Here is a 20,329-nt window from a genome sequence, read left to right on the forward strand (position 1 = left end):
AAATCATAGTCTAGATTCTAGGCTTCGGAATTAACAAAAATCAACCAGGAATTATGAAAATATGTATACACAGGACTTAATTATCTATGGATTTTAATTATGTAAAACTTTTAAATCTGTATGTCTTAACATATATGTACAGAAATTTTAAAATCTCTGGTATTCTTAACAAATCAGACATGTGAAGCATAGGATTAATGTTGGAACACTATCTTTAGGAAAATTTTCTCTTTTCAATGCACATACCTGTTTTTACCCTCCTGTGAAGTCCACAGATGTGGATGGTACCAATCTTTGTATTTAATGAGTATAATTCTCATTGTCCTAAGAGAATTAAACTTTATCTTTCAAAGTAGGTGATTTTTCTACTCTGAAACCAGATATGTTATTATATTTGGAACACTAAACATGGCACAGGAATATATCAGGGAAACTTCATTTATTTGTGAAAGCCTTAAAAAATGACTTACCTCAGTATATTTTTTCTTTAATTATTAATGAGAAGGATTTGGTCATTGAGTTATTTTCCTGTACTCGTGTGTGTGTGTGTGTGTGTGTGTGTGTGTGTGTGTGTAAAATGCAGCCATTTATGGAAATAGAGTTTACAGTCAATTTACCATCAAATTGCATTGCCTTGATTAGAAGTTTCTAATCTTGCTTTGTACCAGTAATTTATTCTTATTTTAAATCCTGGGTAGGCAGACTACTACCACATGCCAAATCCATCCAGACACCTGTTTCTATAAGGCCTTTTCTTTTCTTTCCTTTTCTTTTCTTTTCTTTTTTTTGCTGGTAAAATATTTAGGTCTTTTACATTTTTAAACAGGAAAAGAGTGAAAGGAAGAATAATATGTCATGGCACGTGAATGTTCTGTGACATTCAAGCTTCACAGAATGTCAGTAAATAAAGGTATTAGAAAACAGCCTTACTCTTTCATTTGTGTATTGTTTATGGTATTGTTTGGCAGCTTGTGGTGCTACAGTAATAGAGTGGAGTCCTTGCATTGGAGATAGTATGACCCTCAAAGCCTAATCTACTTTTACTCTCTGGCCAAGTTAGGAAAAGTTTGCCAACCCTTGGTTTAAATCATGAAAATATGTGGAAGCTTTCATTGATAGATTTAGTTAAACTGCAGATGGTTTAGGCAACTCTGCTTTTTCTTTTTTAAGATCTTTGTAGTAGTTCTCAGACTAAGTAGATTTCCTATTCCAGTAAATCCTTACTAACAAAGTGGATTCTTTTATAAGTTATACAAGAATTGTTGCGATAGCAGTGGATGTCACTCTTGACCTATGTGGACTTAACATTCATGTTTTTTAACTGTTGGCTAGCAACCCCAGGGATCTAAGGCCTGGCAATTATTTGTAGTTTTGCTGAAGCATGAATTTAAATGATGACTGTGGGAAAATGGCGTGGCAATGAATGTTCAGTTACTTTACTTGACATTCAACATACAGGTAGTTGCTTTTATGAATAACTCATAAAATACAATCAAGTGTCATTTTTTTTTATGGGGAAGTGTGTGTAATATGGGATTTAAGAGGTTACTACAAAGGTCAAGGATTTTATTGTAGGGGAAAAAATCATTCCATTACTAAGCCACATATCAGTATCAGTTTGAAAGCAGGTATTAGGTCATTCTGTAACAGAAATTGTCCAAAGGGAGAGAAACTTAGTTTCGTGATATTGTATTCTAAAATGAAAGTGCTATTCTAGACATCAGTTAGGACTTTAGAGCAAATCTGTTATAATTAAGCCAATCCGCTCAGTCACCTAGATAGAAACTAACAGCTGGTATATTCTCTGATTCAAGCCTCTGTTGGCTGTTCTGTCAGTAGTCCATCCAGAGTGTATGTGACATAAAGAAAATATTTGTTGAATCAGTAAGGAGCACTGTGTTATGGTAAGATAAATCATTTCCTTATTATCTTAGAAAATTTGTTAACATATATTTTGAACACTGTCATAATATTCCTGTTCTTAAGCCTAGTCAGGCATATCTGAATATCTTAGTCCTGTGATCTTATTTTTTATGCTATTATAATTATAATTATAACAATATAAATTAAATATAAATTATAATTTTTTTTCCTTTGAACTGGAATGAAGTAGAGAATTGGTTCAAAAATAAGGGTAGTACAGTAGTCTTAATGTCAAAGTACAGATTCTAACCTGATATTAAAATTTTTTATATTTTGAGGAATGCTTTTTTTAAAAAAAATATTCCGTCATATTCTTCTCTACACAAGAAAAAAAAATCTGTTTTTTTTTTTATTACCTCAAATAGTAATTTAGGGCAGTGTTTACCTAGAAATATACCATTTCAGAGTCTGTAGGTCATGATGAAGTCATATTGCCAAAATATTCTCTTTTATGCTTTCTGATCATAAGACTGCATCAGTTTGCGGCACCTGGGTGGCTCAGTCGGTTAAGCGTCCGACTTCAGCTCAGGTCATGATCTTACACTCCGTGAGTTCACACCCCACATCGGGCTCTGTGCTGACAGCTCGGAGCCTGGAGCCTGCTTCGGATTCTGTGACTCCTTCTCTGTCTTCTCCTCCGCCTCTCACTCTCTGTCTCTCTCTCAAAAATAAATAAACATTAAAAAAAAAATTAAAAAAAAAAAAAAAGACTGCATCAGTTTAACATCCAAAGTCTCCCCTCTTAGATAAGTGTTAGACTGTTGCTACCTATGAATTTCACATAACTAATTTGAGGGGGGTTACAGAAAGATAACTTCCACCTGACTCTGTTTCTGACTTCATAAGATAAAGTTGCCTTTTACTTCTTACATATAATGTGAAGAAATATATCAAATTTTGAAACGCAGTTATAGTAAACAGTCTTATTCATTCCTTTTCATTGTACTAACTCAGGGGAGAAAGAGTAGGTGAAAAGAGCCTGAGTTCTCTAGACTTACAGAAGTAGATTAAAATGCTATATCTCTCCATCATATCCTGATTATATGACCATGGACCTCTCTGGGTATATAACATGGAAATGGGCATAATAATTTAGACCTCAGAAAAGTGTTGTAAAAGTTGATTTGTATGGAAAGCACCTAGTATGGTAGCATGGTATCTGCCATGGTAAACATGCAATCATGTTAGCTGTTGTTATTTATAGTAAGGTACCCCACTGATGTTTAATTAGAGCAAGCTTCTGCTCTCTTTGCAAACAGAGGAACAGCACACAAATGAACCGTAAAGGTTCAGAACCTAATCACTTAAGGCATTGTTTAGAACTTTCCTATGTTTTCTATATAAGCTTCTAGTTAAAACAAATCTTGTTGACCTGGTTAAGTCATTTGCTGGAGGTTATAATTCGTAGAATAATATATTGGATAGAATTTATGGAGGAGAGGAGATTCACAGAGGGTGCTGTTGCTTCACTCTCTGGGTGATTTGTTTTGGGGAAATTAAAGAATACATATTATTTTAGTTAGTCAATATAAAAATTATGTGTATAGGTAACTTAATTACTAAAAAGTGAAGTACTGTGTAATTTTTTAAAATCTCATACCAACTCAGGGCACAGCTGAAGTTCTTTATTAATCAGTTGTATTCCAAAAGATTCTGAATAGTCATATTAATAATTAATACTAATTACAGATCCTTAGTTTCAGTTCTCTGCAAGTTTGCCTTATAGACTGTATCTGATTTTTAGCACTTTCACAAAATTGTTCAAGTCAATAAATGGAAAAAAAAAAACAAACACCTTGTTTGGCTACCTGGTAGTGGCTCTTGTAAGATTTGATCCTTTATCCTTTAAAATGGGAATGATGACTACAATAGAAATACCTGTAACTTAGCACAATTCAAAAAGGAGTACTCCAGCAACAATAGGACTGTCATAACTGGACAGTATGTTGGGATAATTTTCTTGGATTTTAACTAATTTAGTAATACATGTCATCCAATACCATGGATAATTAAGAATTAGATGTCTTAAGAAAGCTAATTGTAGTTATTTTTTAAAAAATCTTATTGTAAAAACACATTCATTAAGATGGAAAGAGGCAGATATTAGCGACTGCTTTATAGATGAGGAAATTGGTCCATAGAAATTTGATCTATAAGGTCATTTCAGTAAATAGACTCAAGTTATCAGTTTTTAATGGTGTGTTTTTCTCACTAGAAATGGGTCATTGTTGAGGAGATATTTGTATGTTTAATGATCCTGGAAATATAGCCTGTTATCTTAATGTTTTAAATAAAATATAAATAAATGTTGAGCAAATTATATATCCCAGTAGGTGTTTTTTTTGTTTTGTTTTGTTTTTTTTTTTTTAAGTAAACTCTACACCTAATGTGGGGCTTGAACTCATGACCCCGAGATCAAGAGTCGCATGCTGTACTGACTGAGCCAGCCTGGCCCCCCCTATGCCTAGTAGTTTTAAACTGTGAAGTTTCATGGGTTTCTTTCTTTTTTTTTTTTTTAATGTTTCCTTATTTTTGAAAGAGAGAGAGAGAGAGACAGCATGAGCAGGGGAAGGAAGGACAGAAAGAGAGGGAGACACAGAATCGGAAGCAGGCTTGAGGCTCTGAGCTGTCAGCACAGAGCCTGACTGGGTGGGGTGAGGGGGCTCGAACTCACAAACTGCCAGATCATGACCTGAGCCAAAGTCAGATGCTCAACCGACTGAGCCACCCAGGCACCCCTCTTTTCTTTTTAAATGTTTATTTACTTATTTTTGAGAGAGAGAAAGAGAGGGAGACGCAGAATCCTTAGCAGTCTTCAGGTTCTGAGCTGTCAGCACAGAGCCCAACACGGGGCTGAAACTCATGAACTGTGAGATCATCACCTAAGCTGAAGTCAGATGCTTAACTGACTAAGCCACCCCAGCGCCCAAAACCGTGAAGTTTCAATACAGGAAACTGGTTTTTTAGACCATACCCATGACTGTCTGTGAAGTATTGCCAGTGTTGCTTTAACAGCAGTTTATACCCCTTCTACCCCAAAGTATGAAAGATTGGAAGTAGTAGACCATAGTAAACTTAAAATAAGTCAGCAGTGGGGCATCTGAGTGGCTCAGTTGGTTACGCGTCTGACCGGCTCAGGTCAAGATCTTACGGTTCATGAGTTCAAGCCCCACGTCAGGCTCCGTGCTGACAGCTCAGAGCCTGGAGCCTGCTTCAGATTCTGTGTCTCCTTCTGTCTGAACCTCCCCTGCTTACACTCTGTCTCTTGTTCTGTCTCAAAAATAAATAAACGTTAAAAATTAAAAAAGAAGAAGTCAGCAGTGACACCAGGTGATTGTGTAGTGTTTTTCTAGACAAGTGCCCATCTTTTTTCCAATTAAATGTCTAGAATAAGGGAAGAGTGGTTATAATAAAGACAGGTGTTTAGAGAAGATTCATAGCTGTGGAAACAAAACCAGAATGCACATGTTTGAAGAACTATAAGGTAGGGAAGTGATTAGACTTGTTTGTTGACTTCGAAGAGTTAGGCTTGGATCTGTGAGTGGAAGTTAAAGTAAGGAAGACTTTGAAAGAACTTGATAGTTGTCAGAGCTATCTGGAAATGGTAATGGTTTTCCTTGGGAGATAGAATGTTTCCTTTGTTTTGTTGTCATAGAATAGACTGTCACCTGGTGTGCATTAAGAGGTTTAGAGTCTGAACTTTTCCATGGTATTTTCTGTTCCTAAAATAAAGAGGGTAAGTAAGTGTGCAGTGTATTATTAAAGGAGTGTGGAAAAAAGGGATTGCTAGAAAGTTTCTTTACAAAAAAGACCTGTCATGGACATTCCACCCCCTCCCCCAAAATGACAGATTTTATCTACATTTTGTATGATACTTTTCCACTCTAGTATTTCCTTCTGTAAAGTAGCATTTCAGTTTATTTGCGAAGGAATATAGTTGATAACTTTGAAGGCCTGTATTTCTTCCTCTTGGTTGGTATTCACTAGGTATAAATGAAATATCAGAGTATTTGCCACACTATTATTGCAAAAATACATACATGATAGCCCCTTAAGGTCATGAGGAGATGAAAAGAAAAAGCTTTATTTAGATAAACTTTAGACTAGAAGACTGAAGTATGACCTGCTTGATTAGGGGTCCTTCTTTGTACTCTTCAGCTACTTTTTGACTTTTCCAAATTGCCACATTATTTTTATTCACCAGATAGAATTCCCTTCACTCTGCTCCCTTCTGTTCACTGGTTTCCATGATCTGCCAGTCCACTTTTATAAGGGCCGCCAATTGACAGTGCTGCTTTGTTGTTCTTCCCAGCTCTACTCTAGGGCTCCTGCCGCTGACCTCAAATGCAGGAGCAGCAGAGGTGCTTTGAGAGAGAGAGAACAGAATGTCAAAGAGTCCAGCGGGGGACCAACAGATTGTGGGAAACCATGTGACTGTGTGATTCACATCTCCAAGGAGAGAGAACCGGTTGTTTCTGTGTCTAGATCCACCCTGTTATGAGGATAATACCATCAATAATGTAATTTTAATTGCCTGGATGCTTTGACACTGGGTTGAAAAAATAAAACTTTTAGCAGTGAAGTTACTGGTCAGATGAGTTTGAGTAGAACTGAATTTGATGGCATTTAAATCAAGAGAGTGGATAATGACTTTTGTAGTTTAAAACATTTTAGGCATTATGGGAAGAGGGTAATTCATCTATGTATATATGTATTGTCACTAAAATATTCAACTCGATTCTTTTGCTACCAGCCTTAGATGACCTGATGCTATTTGGTTTGTATATTGCTTCTCATCCTGAAACTCTTAAAAATGTGACTTATCTAAGGCCACACTTAAAGTTAGAAAACACATTAGTAAATTTCAAATTTTGTCTAGGATTGTTGTCAAGGATCAAATCTTACATAGGTTAATTTCTTATGCTCTGCTGTTATGTAATTGCTAATGAACTATAACTTATGAATTTGTGTTTTTACATACATTTAGATGAAGGAATTTTCTTCAATCCTTAGAAAATATAGGAGGGAGAGTTCGTAATATTAACGTTAGGACAGCGTAACATGGACCTTTCTTTTAATCTGTAATTCTAGGACGACATAGACAGCCTAAACCCAGTTCTCAGGGACAACCCGCAACTTCAGGAAGAAGTGAAAGTCTGGGTAAAGGAACAAAAGGTTCAGGAGATTTTTATGCAAGGTAACTATTTTGAAGTTCTGCATTAATTTCTTTTTGGAACTGGGCAGTTTTTCATGTTTGGTTTTGGTTGTTCAATTACATGCAATATAAATAGAAGACCCAGTTTAATATTTTGAGTTCTGTCCAGTCGAGGGAAAATAGCAAAATCATAATTTCAGTAGAAAGCTCATAACTTCACCAGCTTACTAGCTCATCTGAGTTAAATGACTGGCATGAAATTATAACCACACAGGTGTTTTGTTGATAGGAAAATTTCCATACTACAGAATACAGTTAGGTGTGTCCTTCCTGGAGAAGGAAGCATTGTTTGAGTAAAGGATTGCCCAAAGCCACAAATGATTTCCTTTGAAGAATGCTGTTAGTATCTGATAAAAGTGGCCTATTTCAGTTCACCTTCCTCAGCAATGACCATCATACTAGTTTTAGTTTTGTTTCTTTTTTCAGTAAGTTATAAATTTGTCTATAACATGTGACTTTCAAACCAGTGGGGTTTTATAATTCTTAGTGATTTCTTTTTCTATTTATAAAATCATATAAGCTTTTTGTGACATTGAATTGAAACTAGGACAGTATGGCATGAAGTATTGATATTTTGTTGAATGGTTTTAAAAAGGAATTTTGTCTTTAAATACCCATATTTATCTCAACCCTCAACTTCCATGTCATTTAACTTCAGTTATAATAGAGATCATCTCTAAGGTGTGGCTACTCTGCTTTGTATGGGTACTTATAGAGCAGATCATCTATGTATTAAATTCTTCTTAGGCTAAATATTCTTTAAAACTTACTATAGAGAATATGAAAAATGCATAGAAATAGTATATTTCAGCGAACTTCCATGTGCCTATCTTCCAGCCCTAACAGCTATAAAACCTTGGTTGGTCCTGCCCCATCCACGCTCCTGTTTCCTTCCATCAAATTCAGTCATAGCCGAATTTTTTAAACAAAGCCAGCATACCATTATTATGCCCCCCCCCAATTAATAGTTCTTTAATATTAAATACTGGATACTCAAGTTCAAATTTTCACTTATTTCGTAAATGTCTCAAATGACTTTTAACAGGTTTGATTCGTTTTTATTGTTATTTTATTTATTTATATATTTTAAATCAGGGGATCCAAAAAATGTCCACAATTTAATGGGTTGATGTGTCCCATCTCTTTTCCTCTTTTCCTTGCAATTTATTGAAGATGCCAGGCTAATATATTTTAGCAACTTTTGTTTTCTTACCCTATTTATAGAGGTGAAAAATTGAGGCAGTATAGTCCCTGTTCAACCTAAGCAGAATTATTTGAGGCTGACTCTAAATTGTGTTTTGTGGTAGGAATAAGACAGTTAAAAATTGAAAATTGTGCTAATAGAAATTGAAAATTGATCATACTTATTCTGTAAGCTGTTGCTATATTACATTCTTGGAGTCTCACTCTTCCACAGTTAGAAAAGACTAGAGTTTGTATAATCGATTATTATGGCTCCGAATATATTTAATTTATAGGTCAAGTGGAACATTTTCTATACATTTGTTAATTGACTTATATTTCAGGCCAACATTAGCATAGTTTTGTTTTGAAACTGGCAAATAAATATTAAACCATTAATTGATATGTTAAATGGCTTATAACTGTATGCCCAGGAATTAAAAATCAATTCATTCCTAGATCTCTCACCTGAAAGTTTTATTTGACCTGTCAACTTCATATTCTTAATTTTTATAAGAGGCAAAATAATGAGAATTAAAGAAGTTTAAGCACTTACACATTTTGAAAGCGTTTGTAAATTGTCCATGTATAATGCTGTCATCAAGGTGTATCAGTTTCCATCCGATCCCTCACAGTTCTTGTTAAACTTTTAAATATTTGATACCATTTTAGTACCTGAATTGAAGAAATTTTTATCTCCCATTATTCTCTTCTGTGGACTGACTTTTGTTTTAATAGGTAAATGTGAATATATGCAGATATATATTATTATTATTTAATCCTTCCCTTTAAAAAGTGAGTTTAATCTAAAAGTACACCATAGTTCTTTATTTAGAATGCCTTTTAGTGCCATATTTATAATTCACTTAATAATCTCTGTATGTTGCAAGACTTTGGCAGCTTTTTCTAGCTGTCAACAGAAGAATTAAAATTTGTAGTTGTTATGTAGAGTTTTGGCAACTAGAAAACTCAAGATAATGGAATCCCAAATTACCTTTTCATTTCAGCCACGTAGTCCTGTACCCCACACCTATTAAGTAGCTTTGTAGCCTTATGACTTTCTAGTCGACTATAACTTTACATTTTATATTGTCCTTTTATTAACTCATGATGCCAAAATACTTTAAGTATTTTATTTCCATTGAGTTAGAACATATATGTGTAGCAGAGTGTGTTTAATGATAACTTCACAGTGATCTGGCGCTAAGGTATATGTAGTCACTTCTAATACATTTTTTAAAAACCAATATTTGAAAATGATATTACTCATCTATCACAAAGCTCCTGTTTCTCCTAAAAGGTATTCTTCAATGAAAATGTCTCCATTTAAGATACCCCTATTTCTTGTGTGTGTGTGTGTGTTTTTTTAAGGTCCTTATTCCTTAAATGGATACAGAGTGAGAGTATATAGACAAGACTCTGCCACCCAGTGGTTTACTGGCATAATTACTCATCATGATCTCTTCACTCGCACCATGATCGTTATGAATGATCAGGTAACTAGTCCAGTTAATAATACTTTCGAAGAGAGATACTTACAATTCAGATAGTCCATGCCTCCCAAAAAATGGTTCAATAAGTTTGCAGTAAATAATTTTCATCTCTTAAGTTTTTTCTGTAGTAATATACTTCTAATAAGTTTAAGTGTATCTGATGTTTATTAGAGGTCACTTTAGGTCATAGTGAGATAGTGATACCAAATTTATTTCAACACTGATCAAATAAGTCTCTGAAATAGAAGCATCAAACTCTTTTGAGTATTCTTTTTTTTTTAATCCTTTCATCAGCTAATATTTTCTTTCTTAAAATCTGTTTTTCTATCTCCAGTAATAAATGTATTTCCCAAATGATTGCTTTTCACTAATGAAAACTAATGCACACCATTGTAGTTCTTTTCAAGTCAAGTTTCATAGTTGGTATGCTCCCTTAAGTATTAAGGATATAAATTTCATATGAAGTTTTTTAAATTTTTTTATCGTATTATTTTTTTAATGTTTATTTTTAAGAGAGAGAGAGACAGTGCAAGCGGGAGATGGGCAGAGAGAGAGGGAGACATAGAAACAGAAGCAGGTTCCAGGCTCTGAGCTGTCAGCGCGGAGCCTGACACGGGGCTCAAACCCACAGAGTGCGAGATCATGACCTGAGCCAAAGTCGGACACTTAACCGACTGAGCCACCCAGGCACCCCTCATATGAAGTTTTAAAGAACAGTCTGAAAGTCTTGATTTCAAATCTTTCAAAGCTGTAGCTAAAAAAAAAAAAATATTTACACCTTGCAACCTGAGTGGATTGTGGAGGGTTTCTGAATAATTGAGTACCCCTTTAGAAACAGTTCAAATGCTTTGCTTAAAATTTTAGCCAAATTGCTGAATAAATTATATTGGTTAATTGTATTTATTTGTTTTTCCTAAAATGGTGGCAAACTTTCATTTCTTAATGGAACATAGAATTGCCTTTAGTTTTTAAAATAGTTACTTCTTTAACATGTCTTTTTAAAAAATTATTACCATTTGTATTCATTTACACAATTTTTGTCATTTTCTTCTTAAGTTCTACATTCCTAGTTTTATTTTATAGCTGCATTTTGGAAATTCCTTTTTTTTTTTCATTAAAAAAATTTAATGATTATTTATTTTTGAGAGAGAGAGAGTGCGAGCAGGGGAGGGGCAGAGAGAAGGGGAGACACAGAATCTGAAGCAGGCTCTAGGCTCCTAGCTGTCAGTGCAGAGCCCGATGTGAGGCTCAAACTCACAGACTGAGATCATGACCTGAGCTGAAGTCAGACGCTTAACCGATTGAGCCACTCAAGTACCCCTTAACTTTTAAATTTTTTAAAAGTTTATTTATTTATTTTGAGAGCAACAGAGGGAGTGGGGGAGGGGTAGAGAAAGAGGGAGACAGAGAAATTCTAAGCAGGCTCCGCGCTGACAGCACAGAGCCCAGTGCAGGGCTTGAACCCATAAAACCATGAGATGGTGACCTGAGATGAAACCAAGAGGCAGATGCCCAACCAACTGAGCTATCCAGGCGCCCCTAGAAATTCCTATTTTTAAAATACATTTTATGACTTGGCATTATACTCCTAATTGATTCTTAGCCTTGCTTTTTTTAAGATATACTTGTGCAATAAATATATTTGCTTTTAAATTTTTGGTTAGCAGAAGAAACAGTAGGTTTCAGAATGTTAAACAAGCTAATATTATGTTTGATGACTAAAACTGATTTATTGCAAGTCTGACAGTATCTTATGAATTAAGTATCCCAAACTGATTTTTAAACATTTTCTACTCAGTAGTTATACCTAATATTATATTGACTAGCTGATTGGATTTAATTTTTGTTCTTGTTTTGTGTTGTGGATTAGGTACTAGAACCACAGAATGTCGATCCTTCTATGGTTCAAATGACCTTTCTAGATGATGTTGTTCACTCTTTGTTAAAAGGTGAAAATATTGGCATCACATCACGGCGAAGGTCTCGCGCCAGTCAAAATAGCAACGCTGTTCACGTATGTATGTTGTTAATGATGTATTATTATATACATATTTTTCCTTAGATTACTTAGGATCGGGTAATAAATAATCATTGTTCAATCGGTTATTTTTAGGGTCATTATACACGTGCCCAAGCAAATAGTCCCAGACCAGCAATGAACTCCCAAGCTGCTGTACCAAAACAGAATACACACCAGCAACAGCAACAAAGAAATATTCGTCCAAGTAAGAGGAAGGGCTCAGATAGCAGTATACCAGATGAAGAGAAGATGAAGGAGGAAAAGTATGAGTATATAGCACGAGGAGGTAGGACTCAATTTTTTTAAGGGAATGAGAACAAATAAAACAAAAAGGTACTTTTTAGTATTTTAGTTATGCAAAATAAAACTGTTCCTTTTTTTTTTTATCTTACAGAAAATGCTAAAGGGAAAAACAAACAGTTGATGAATAAAAGAAGGAAACCTGAGGAAGATGAAAAGAAACTAAATATGAAAAGACTACGAACCGACAATGTTTCAGACTTTTCTGAGAGCAGTGACTCAGAAAATTCAAATAAGAGAATAATAAATAATTCCTCAGAGCAGAAGCCAGAGAATGAGTTGAAAAATAAAAACACTTCAAAGGTAAATGGAGAAGAAGGAAAATCCCAGAATAATGAGAAGGTAGGAGAAGAGACACTAATAATAGACAGCCAGCCTCCCTGGGATCAAATACAGGAAGATAAAAAACATGAAGAAGCAGAGAAGCAGAAGTCTGTTGACACTCAGCTTCAAGACAAAATGATTATTCGTTCATCAGAGCAGGCCACACTTTCTGATCATAATCCTAACGATTTACTTCTTCAAGAATGCAATATGGAAAAAACACATACAGTGGAATCATTACCAAAGGAGAAATTTGTGTCCAGACCACCCACACCAAAATGTGTTATTGATATTACGAATGACACTAATTCAGAAAAGGTGGCTCAGGAAACCTCCAGTACCTTTGGCCTTCAGACACTTCAGAAAATGGATCCTAATGTTAGTGATTCAAAACATTCTATTGCAAATGCAAAATACTTGGAAACAGCAAAACAAGATTCCGACCAGAGCTGGGTCAGTGATATAGTTAAAGTAGATTTAACCCAATCAAATGTTAGGAGTGCTTCCTCAGGAAATGATCACCTGAATATGGAGAAAGAGAAAAACCAGTATGTCTCTTATATGTCTTCTCTGAGTGCAGTTTCTGTCACAGAAGATAAGCTGCATAAGCGAAGCCCACCCCCAGAGACAGTAAAATCTAAACTTAATACTTCAGTAGATATTCACAAGACAAAGTCAAATCCCTCACCTGAAGTTCTTAAACCTAAAATTACCCATTCTCCTGATTCTGTAAAGTCTAAGGCCAATTATGTGAACAGCCAAGCTGCTGGTGAGAGAAGACTGGCAAACAAGATAGAACATGAGTTATCAAGATGCAATTTTCATTCAGTTCCTACTCGAGGCAGTACCTTAGAAGCTACAAAGAGCCCTCTTATCATTGATAAAAATGAGCATTTCACAGTTTACAGAGATCCTGCACTTGTTGGGTCAGAAACAGGAACTAATCACATTTCACCTTTCTTAAACCAGCATCCCTTTCCTCTTCATTCTTCATCCCATAGAACCTGTTTAAATCCAGGTACCCATCACCCTGCCTTAACTCCTGCACCTCACTTACTTGCGGGATCATCTAGTCAAACTCCAATACCTACCATTAACACTCACCCTCTGACTAGTGGTCCACACCATTCTGTTCATCACCCTCATTTACTTCCTACTGTGTTACCTGGAGTGCCTGCTGCCTCCTTACTTGGTGGCCACCCACGACTAGAGACTGCTCACGCCAGCAGCTTGAGCCACTTAGCATTAGCACACCAGCAACAGCAACAGTTATTACAGCATCAGTCCCCTCATCTTCTCGGACAAGCCCATCCTTCTGCTTCATATAATCAGCTTGGACTTTATCCAATTATTTGGCAATATCCAAATGGAACACATGCATACTCAGGACTTGGTCTACCTTCTTCTAAGTGGGTTCACCCAGAAAATGCAGTTAATGCTGAATCTTCTTTAAGGAGGGTAAGTTACATTGTGGTTTGGCACACATCAATGTATGTGTATTAATCAACATGTATACAAGTGCGTTTCCAATATCCCATTAATTTTTTGTCTTATTATAAAATATGTTAGAACCTTTCAAGCACTAATTTTTCCAATCATAGTGAAACTTTTGATACTTAGTAACTTTGGAACCATGGAAGCTGATATCTCAGAAAAGCCTACATACTTTTAAAAGCCAATTTAAAGAAGTAAAACTTTTAGATTGGTTCTGACATATCTATTATGAAGAATGAATGTCTTGATAACTTATTATGGTACATATCTATAATTATGCTCAGCTAAATTACAAGTACAATTTGTGGATTAAAATTTATGTAAAGTTATATGTAAATATATATATATACACACACACATATATATATATAAATTATATATAAATTGGATATATATCTTAAATTATTCTCAAGACAAATTTTTATGTTTCCCAGCTAGATATAATATTGATGGTATGTTACAGGCTGTGACTCTCTGAGGCTCTTATTCTCAGAAGGGTGCCTAAGTTGGAGACTTCTGGTATTTGGGAGTAAAGTTGGGACTGAAGTCCTGCCAACATCAAATGTGAGGAGTTTTGCTGAAGGTGGTGGTATAGAGAGCTCCTATTCCCTCATGGGCGAATGTGGTTTCTCTAGCCACATTGATTTTCATGCTAAGAAGTGATTGTTGAGGGCATTACCATCCACAGTATCAAAAAGAATGAGAATGGGTGTCTTAAACTCCACCAGACAACTTAGTCCTTGTCCTTGGTGCAGCTCAAGTTGCTCTTCAGCTGTCTCCCCAGAATATTTCTAAAACTTGATTGATTGGTGGATTGATTGATTAAAATCAATTAACATTAAATTTACCATCCTAATCATTTTTAAGTGTACAGTTCAATAGTGTTAACTTTATTCACATTGTTGTGCAACAGATCTCTAGAACATTTTCATCTTGCAAAACTGAAACTTTATACCCATTAAACACTAATTCCCTTTCCTCTTCCCCCTATTCTTTGGCCAACCACCTTTCTACTTTGTTTCTGTGATTCAGACTGCTTTAGATACTCCATTTGATGCAGTCATACAGTATTTGTCCTCTTGTGGCTTCTTTCATGTAGCATATCTTTGAAGTTCATCCATGTTGTAGCATGTAACATGATTTTCTTTTTTTAAGCTGTGTAATATTCCATTATATGTATATTCCACATTTTCTCTATGCATTTGTCAGTGGACTTATGGGTAACTTCTACCCCTTGACTATAATGGATAGTACTGCAATGAACTTCTGTATTTTTGACATCTTTCACAAGTTAGGCAAGAGGGGGTGACGATTTGGAAGGTAATGCTAGTGAGCTTCTCACTTAGGGATAATACTGCTTATGTAGAGCCTTGGTAATAAATGCAAGGGTGGTGTTCCTCATGCCAAGTCTGTCAGAGGAATTGTTATATTCTGGGTAGCAGTGGTGACATAGATTATGGTAGTAAGTCCTTCCTTGATTCCTAAGTTGTGATTGTTTACCTTGTTGGTAAAGGGACATCAGCTAGCAGTTAGAGTTCTGACAGTTTTAAAGGATGTTTCTTATGGTTTAATCCCATAATAAATAATCAACTCCTTTGGACTCCATTTCTGTGTGAGTTTTGGTCTTCTTTAATGAAGTCACTAGTGAACTCCACAATGTATTCTGCACCAGCATCCCCACATTTGATGTTGGCAGGATCTCAATTCTAGAAGAATTTTGCTTATGTTGATCTGATCCATAAGCTTCCCATTTCCATTCTTGATGGTGCTGTTGAACTTGTGGCAGGTAGAATCTTACTGGAATGTATAAATTAAGTAGTTGAAGTCAATGAAGAGTCACTAATTACTACAGTATCCTCTTTACCGTTATTGAAAGCAGGCCTGGTGACCCTAGTGCCTAATGCACCCACATTTTACTCTGACCGTTCACTCTCATGTGTCACAAATGTAGCTGCAGCTGATACTGGACAAAGACAGACTAGAACACATGGGAACTGAGAGCTGGCAAATCATTTTGAGTCTTCCATAATTTCCCAACCCTGAAAAATCAGTCTAAGTAACTGTTAGAAGTGGCTTGGGTAGTATTTTTCTCTCAGTTGTGTCAGTCTAGCCTCCATATATATATAAGGGCATAAAATGTCTTCTTAACTGGTCACAAACTTGTTAAACTAAAAACAAGCATATCACATTTTCATTTGTTATGTAAAGTTATAAAGCAGTGAATTTAAGTAACATTTTGAACAAAAATGAAGATCTCTTAATCCTAATATTGTGAGTAGAAGTGAAGAAACAATTAGGAAATAATTTTTGTTGGTATTTTATAGGCAAAAATTTAACATTGCCATAAGTGATTGTAGCCTAAAATTTCTGGATAGTGTAAAACTGAGGCCTTTTAAACATATCTGCATGATCTTTATGCATATGTGCATGTGTGTCTAATGTGTATATATGTATTTTTTCTGTTATGTGAGGTTTATGCTTTATAATGTATATTTTTAATCCAAGTAATTTTACAGCAGCATGTTTTTGTTAAGATATCATACTGCTTTTGCATTATCACTTTGAGATGTAAAATATACTCTCTTTGTTAAAACCAAAGGGGATTTTCCCAATATCTCAGTGAAGTATAACTCTACAAAGTATGTTCTGGAAGAATGTCAGTGTGTATGTGTGTATGAATGTCAGTATAGAATGAATTCTTACCCATGTAATTAGAGAGTTTTAAGTATCAGCATAGAGATCAGTATCACCAAATATTCAGTATGAGAAAGGCAGCATATTGATATATAAAAGATTAATTTTGTTGTACTTCCACACTTCCAAGTTTAATGGTCCAACAGTGCTTATAGCTTGTAGTGGAAACAAAGTACAAGTGGCTTTCAAAATGTAATATTCTGCCAATTCTAAGTAAATTGATGCATTGAAAAAGTTTGTTATTTTTGACAACAGAAATTCTATTTCTGGTGACATGTACTTCAGTAATAACAAATTCTGTTTTTTGTATTAGCAGTACATATTTTTATGGTATTAGAATGTTAGGAAATCTGATGAACTAGGTTCTGTACATTTAGAAGTTAAAAGACAATGCTTTTAAGATCTGCATTCAATATAAAAAAAATAACAAATGTTTGGAAATTACTATGATGATACTGGTTGATTTTCCTACATCACATGGAAAAATCCATATAATTATGTTATTTATTTGTCTGAATAGTTCTTGTAAGATATATTTAGAAAAGGTCATTTATGCTTCATAAATATACATTAAAGTCCTGCTGTGATAACTGTGTTTAGCTTTTTCTAGTAATTGAAGTCTGATATATATATATATATATATATATATATATATATATATATATATGTATGTATATTATTTTTTTTAAAATAGAATTCTCCCAGTCCCTGGTTACATCAGCCCACCCCTGTGACCTCAGCAGATGGTGTTGGATTACTTAGTCACATTCCTGTCAGACCTTCCAGTGCAGAGCCTCATCGGTCTCTTAAAATTACAGCACATTCCAGTCCACCATTGACAAAAAGTTTAATAGATCACCATAAAGAGTAAGTTCACCAATGCTTAAAACTTACGAGTACCTCGTCTTTCATAGTTTTTCTTAATTTGATTTCTAAACAGATAATTTTAAGTTAAGAAACATCTTAAAACTAGGCTTTGAGTAAGTACTATTGTTTCCATTTTTGATATACTTTCTAATGTACTCTGTATTATTAAAGTACATGCAAAGTCATGTTTTCCTTTCATAATATTACACAGAAGCTGTCTTCATATCATACCAGAAAAAGTTGTTACAGAAACCTTTATGTGTATTTTCTTTACAGAGAACTGGAGAGGAAAGCTTTCATTGAACCATTACGTTCTGTTGCATCCACATCAGCAAAAAATGACCTAGATCTGAATAGGTCACAGACTGGAAAAGATGGTCTATTGCATAGACATTTTGTGGATCCTGTACTGAATCAATTACAGAGACAACCCCAGGAGACTGGAGAGAGATTACACAAATATAAGGAGGAACACCGTCGAATCCTTCAAGAAAGTATTGATGTTGCTCCCTTTACAACTAAAATCAAGGGGCTTGAGGGTGAGAGAGATAGTTATTCCAGAGTAGCATTGTCATCTTCTAGCCCTAAAAGCCATGTCATTGTCAAACAAGACAAGGATGTAGAATGTTCAGTATCCGATCTTTATAAAATGAAGCACTCAGTGCCTCAGAGTTTGCCCCAAAGTAACTATTTCACTACATTGTCTAATAGTGTGGTCAATGAACCACCAAGGTCCTATCCATCCAAAGAGGTTTCACATATTTACACTGAAAAACAGAGTAATACCCTTGCTGCAACAGCTAATCCTCAAACTCTGACTTCATTTATATCATCTCTTTCAAAGCCTCCACCCTTAATTAAACACCAACCAGAAAGTGAAGGTTTAGTTGGCAAGATACCAGAACATCTTCCCCATCAAATTGCTTCTCACTCGGTAACAACCTTCAGAAATGATTGTAGGAGTCCTACCCATTTGACAGTTTCTTCTACAAATGCACTCCGGAGCATGCCTGCTTTACATAGAGCACCAGTATTTCACCCACCAATCCATCACAGCCTGGAAAGAAAGGAAAGCAACTATAGTAGTCTTTCCCCTCCAACTTTAACCCCAGTGATGCCTGTAAATGCTGGTGGGAAAGTTCAAGAATCACAAAAGCCTCCAACTCTAATTCCAGAGCCAAAAGACTCTCAGGCCAATTTTAAGAGTTCTTCTGAACAGAGTTTGTCAGAAATGTGGAAATCTAATAATAACCTCAGCAAAGAGAAAGCTGAATGGCATGTGGAGAAAAGCAGTGGAAAGTCACAGGCTGCTATGGCATCTGTCATTGTTCGTCCACCATCTAGTACAAAACTTGAGAGTGTGCCAGCAATGCAGTTAGCTTCCAAAGATCGAGTTAGTGAAAGATCTTCAACTGGGGCAAATCAAACAGATTGTCTCAAACCAGCAGAAGCTGGGGAGACTGGAAGAATCATTCTGCCAAGTGTGAATTCAGACAGTGCTCACATAAAATCTGAAAAAAATGTCCAGGCTGTCTCACAGGGCAGTGTTCCCAGTTCAGTCATGTCTGCTGTAAATACAGTGTGTAATACCAAAACGGATGTATTCACATCTGCTGCCACTACCACCAGTGTTTCCAGCTGGGGGGGTTCAGAAATAATTTACTCTTTATCGAATACCATTTTGGCCTCTAAATCCTTAGAATGTACCTCTTCAAAAAGTGTCAGTCATTCAGTGGCTCAGATACAAGAATGCAGGGTCAGCACCACAGCTCCAGTTACACCAGCCAGTAGTAAGACAGGAAGTGCTGTTCAGCCCAGCTCTGGGTTCTCAGGCACAACTGATTTTATCCATTTAAAAAAGCACAAGGCAGCATTGGCTGCAGCTCAGTATAAAAGTAGTAATGTCAGTGAGACTGAGCCTAATGCTGTGAAAAATCAGACATCTTCAGCCTCCCTTCTCTCGGATAGCACTGTAGCCTGTAGTACAATAAACAAAGCAAACTCTGTAGGAAATGGGCAAGCATCCCAGACAAGTCAACCTAACTACCATACTAAACTGAAAAAGGCCTGGCTTACTAGACACTCAGAGGAAGATAAAAATACTAATAAAATGGAAAATTCAGGGAATTCTGTATCAGAAATTATCAAGCCATGTTCTGTCAATTTAATAGCCTCTACATCTAACGACATACAAAATAGTGTAGATAGTAAGATGATAGTTGATAAATACATAAAAGATGATAAAGTCACTAGGAGAAAAGCCAAAAGAACTTACGAATCTGGCTCTGAAAGTGGAGACTCAGATGAAAGTGAAAGCAAGTCAGAGCAAAGGACTAAGAGGCAACCTAAGCCAACTTACAAAAAGAAGCAAAATGACTTGCAGAAGAGAAAAGGTGAAATAGAAGAAGATTTAAAACCCAATGGGGTTCTCAGCAGGAGTGCCAAAGAAAAAAGTAAATTGAAATTGCAGAGCAACAGTAATAGTGGTAAGTTAATTACTTTTTTATCTCCGGCAAAATGGGCTGCATGTTCTTGCAATAATGGTGTAGGTTCTGTCAAGATGAGTGAGCACAGAGGTATCTTTTGACTTTTATTTGTCTGCCCTAGCATAATGTATGTGCTCGTAGACCTCATTTCTGCATTTCCCAAGTACCCTATAAAAGAAAATGAGAGAAGACCTATCTCTCCATTTTTAAAAGACTTGTAGAAATATGTTCTACCTAGCATTCTGACAAAAACCGATTTAATACTTACTCAGAATTTTGACCATTTCTAAGTACTGTCAAGTGGATTCCTAAAATTAGCTATTTACCTTTA

General features: G+C 35.5%; 1 protein-coding gene across 4 annotated transcripts in view; it reads left to right on the forward strand.

Annotated features, from left to right (window-relative positions):
- The window catches only part of JMJD1C (jumonji domain containing 1C), a 264,444-nt gene that overhangs the window by 212,056 nt on the left and 32,059 nt on the right, over positions 1-20,329 (forward strand). For 3 of the 4 annotated variants that reach the window (XM_030335558.1, XM_030335559.1, XM_032595266.1), the window contains 7 exons: positions 7,015-7,120; positions 9,692-9,816; positions 11,684-11,827; positions 11,927-12,119; positions 12,228-13,915; positions 17,340-17,512; positions 17,789-19,998. In XM_030335558.1, the coding sequence (XP_030191418.1) occupies positions 7,015-7,120; positions 9,692-9,816; positions 11,684-11,827; positions 11,927-12,119; positions 12,228-13,915; positions 17,340-17,512; positions 17,789-19,998 (4,639 nt within the window). Of the gene's footprint in view, positions 1-7,014; positions 7,121-9,691; positions 9,817-11,683; positions 11,832-11,926; positions 12,120-12,227; positions 13,916-17,339; positions 17,513-17,788; positions 19,999-20,329 lie in introns of all 4 variants that reach the window. The other variant, XM_030335560.1, reaches the window with a different exon arrangement.

The sequence above is a fragment of the Lynx canadensis genome, chromosome D2 (assembly GCF_007474595.2).
Source record: "Lynx canadensis isolate LIC74 chromosome D2, mLynCan4.pri.v2, whole genome shotgun sequence".
In the NCBI taxonomy this organism is placed as follows: Eukaryota; Metazoa; Chordata; class Mammalia; order Carnivora; family Felidae; genus Lynx; species Lynx canadensis.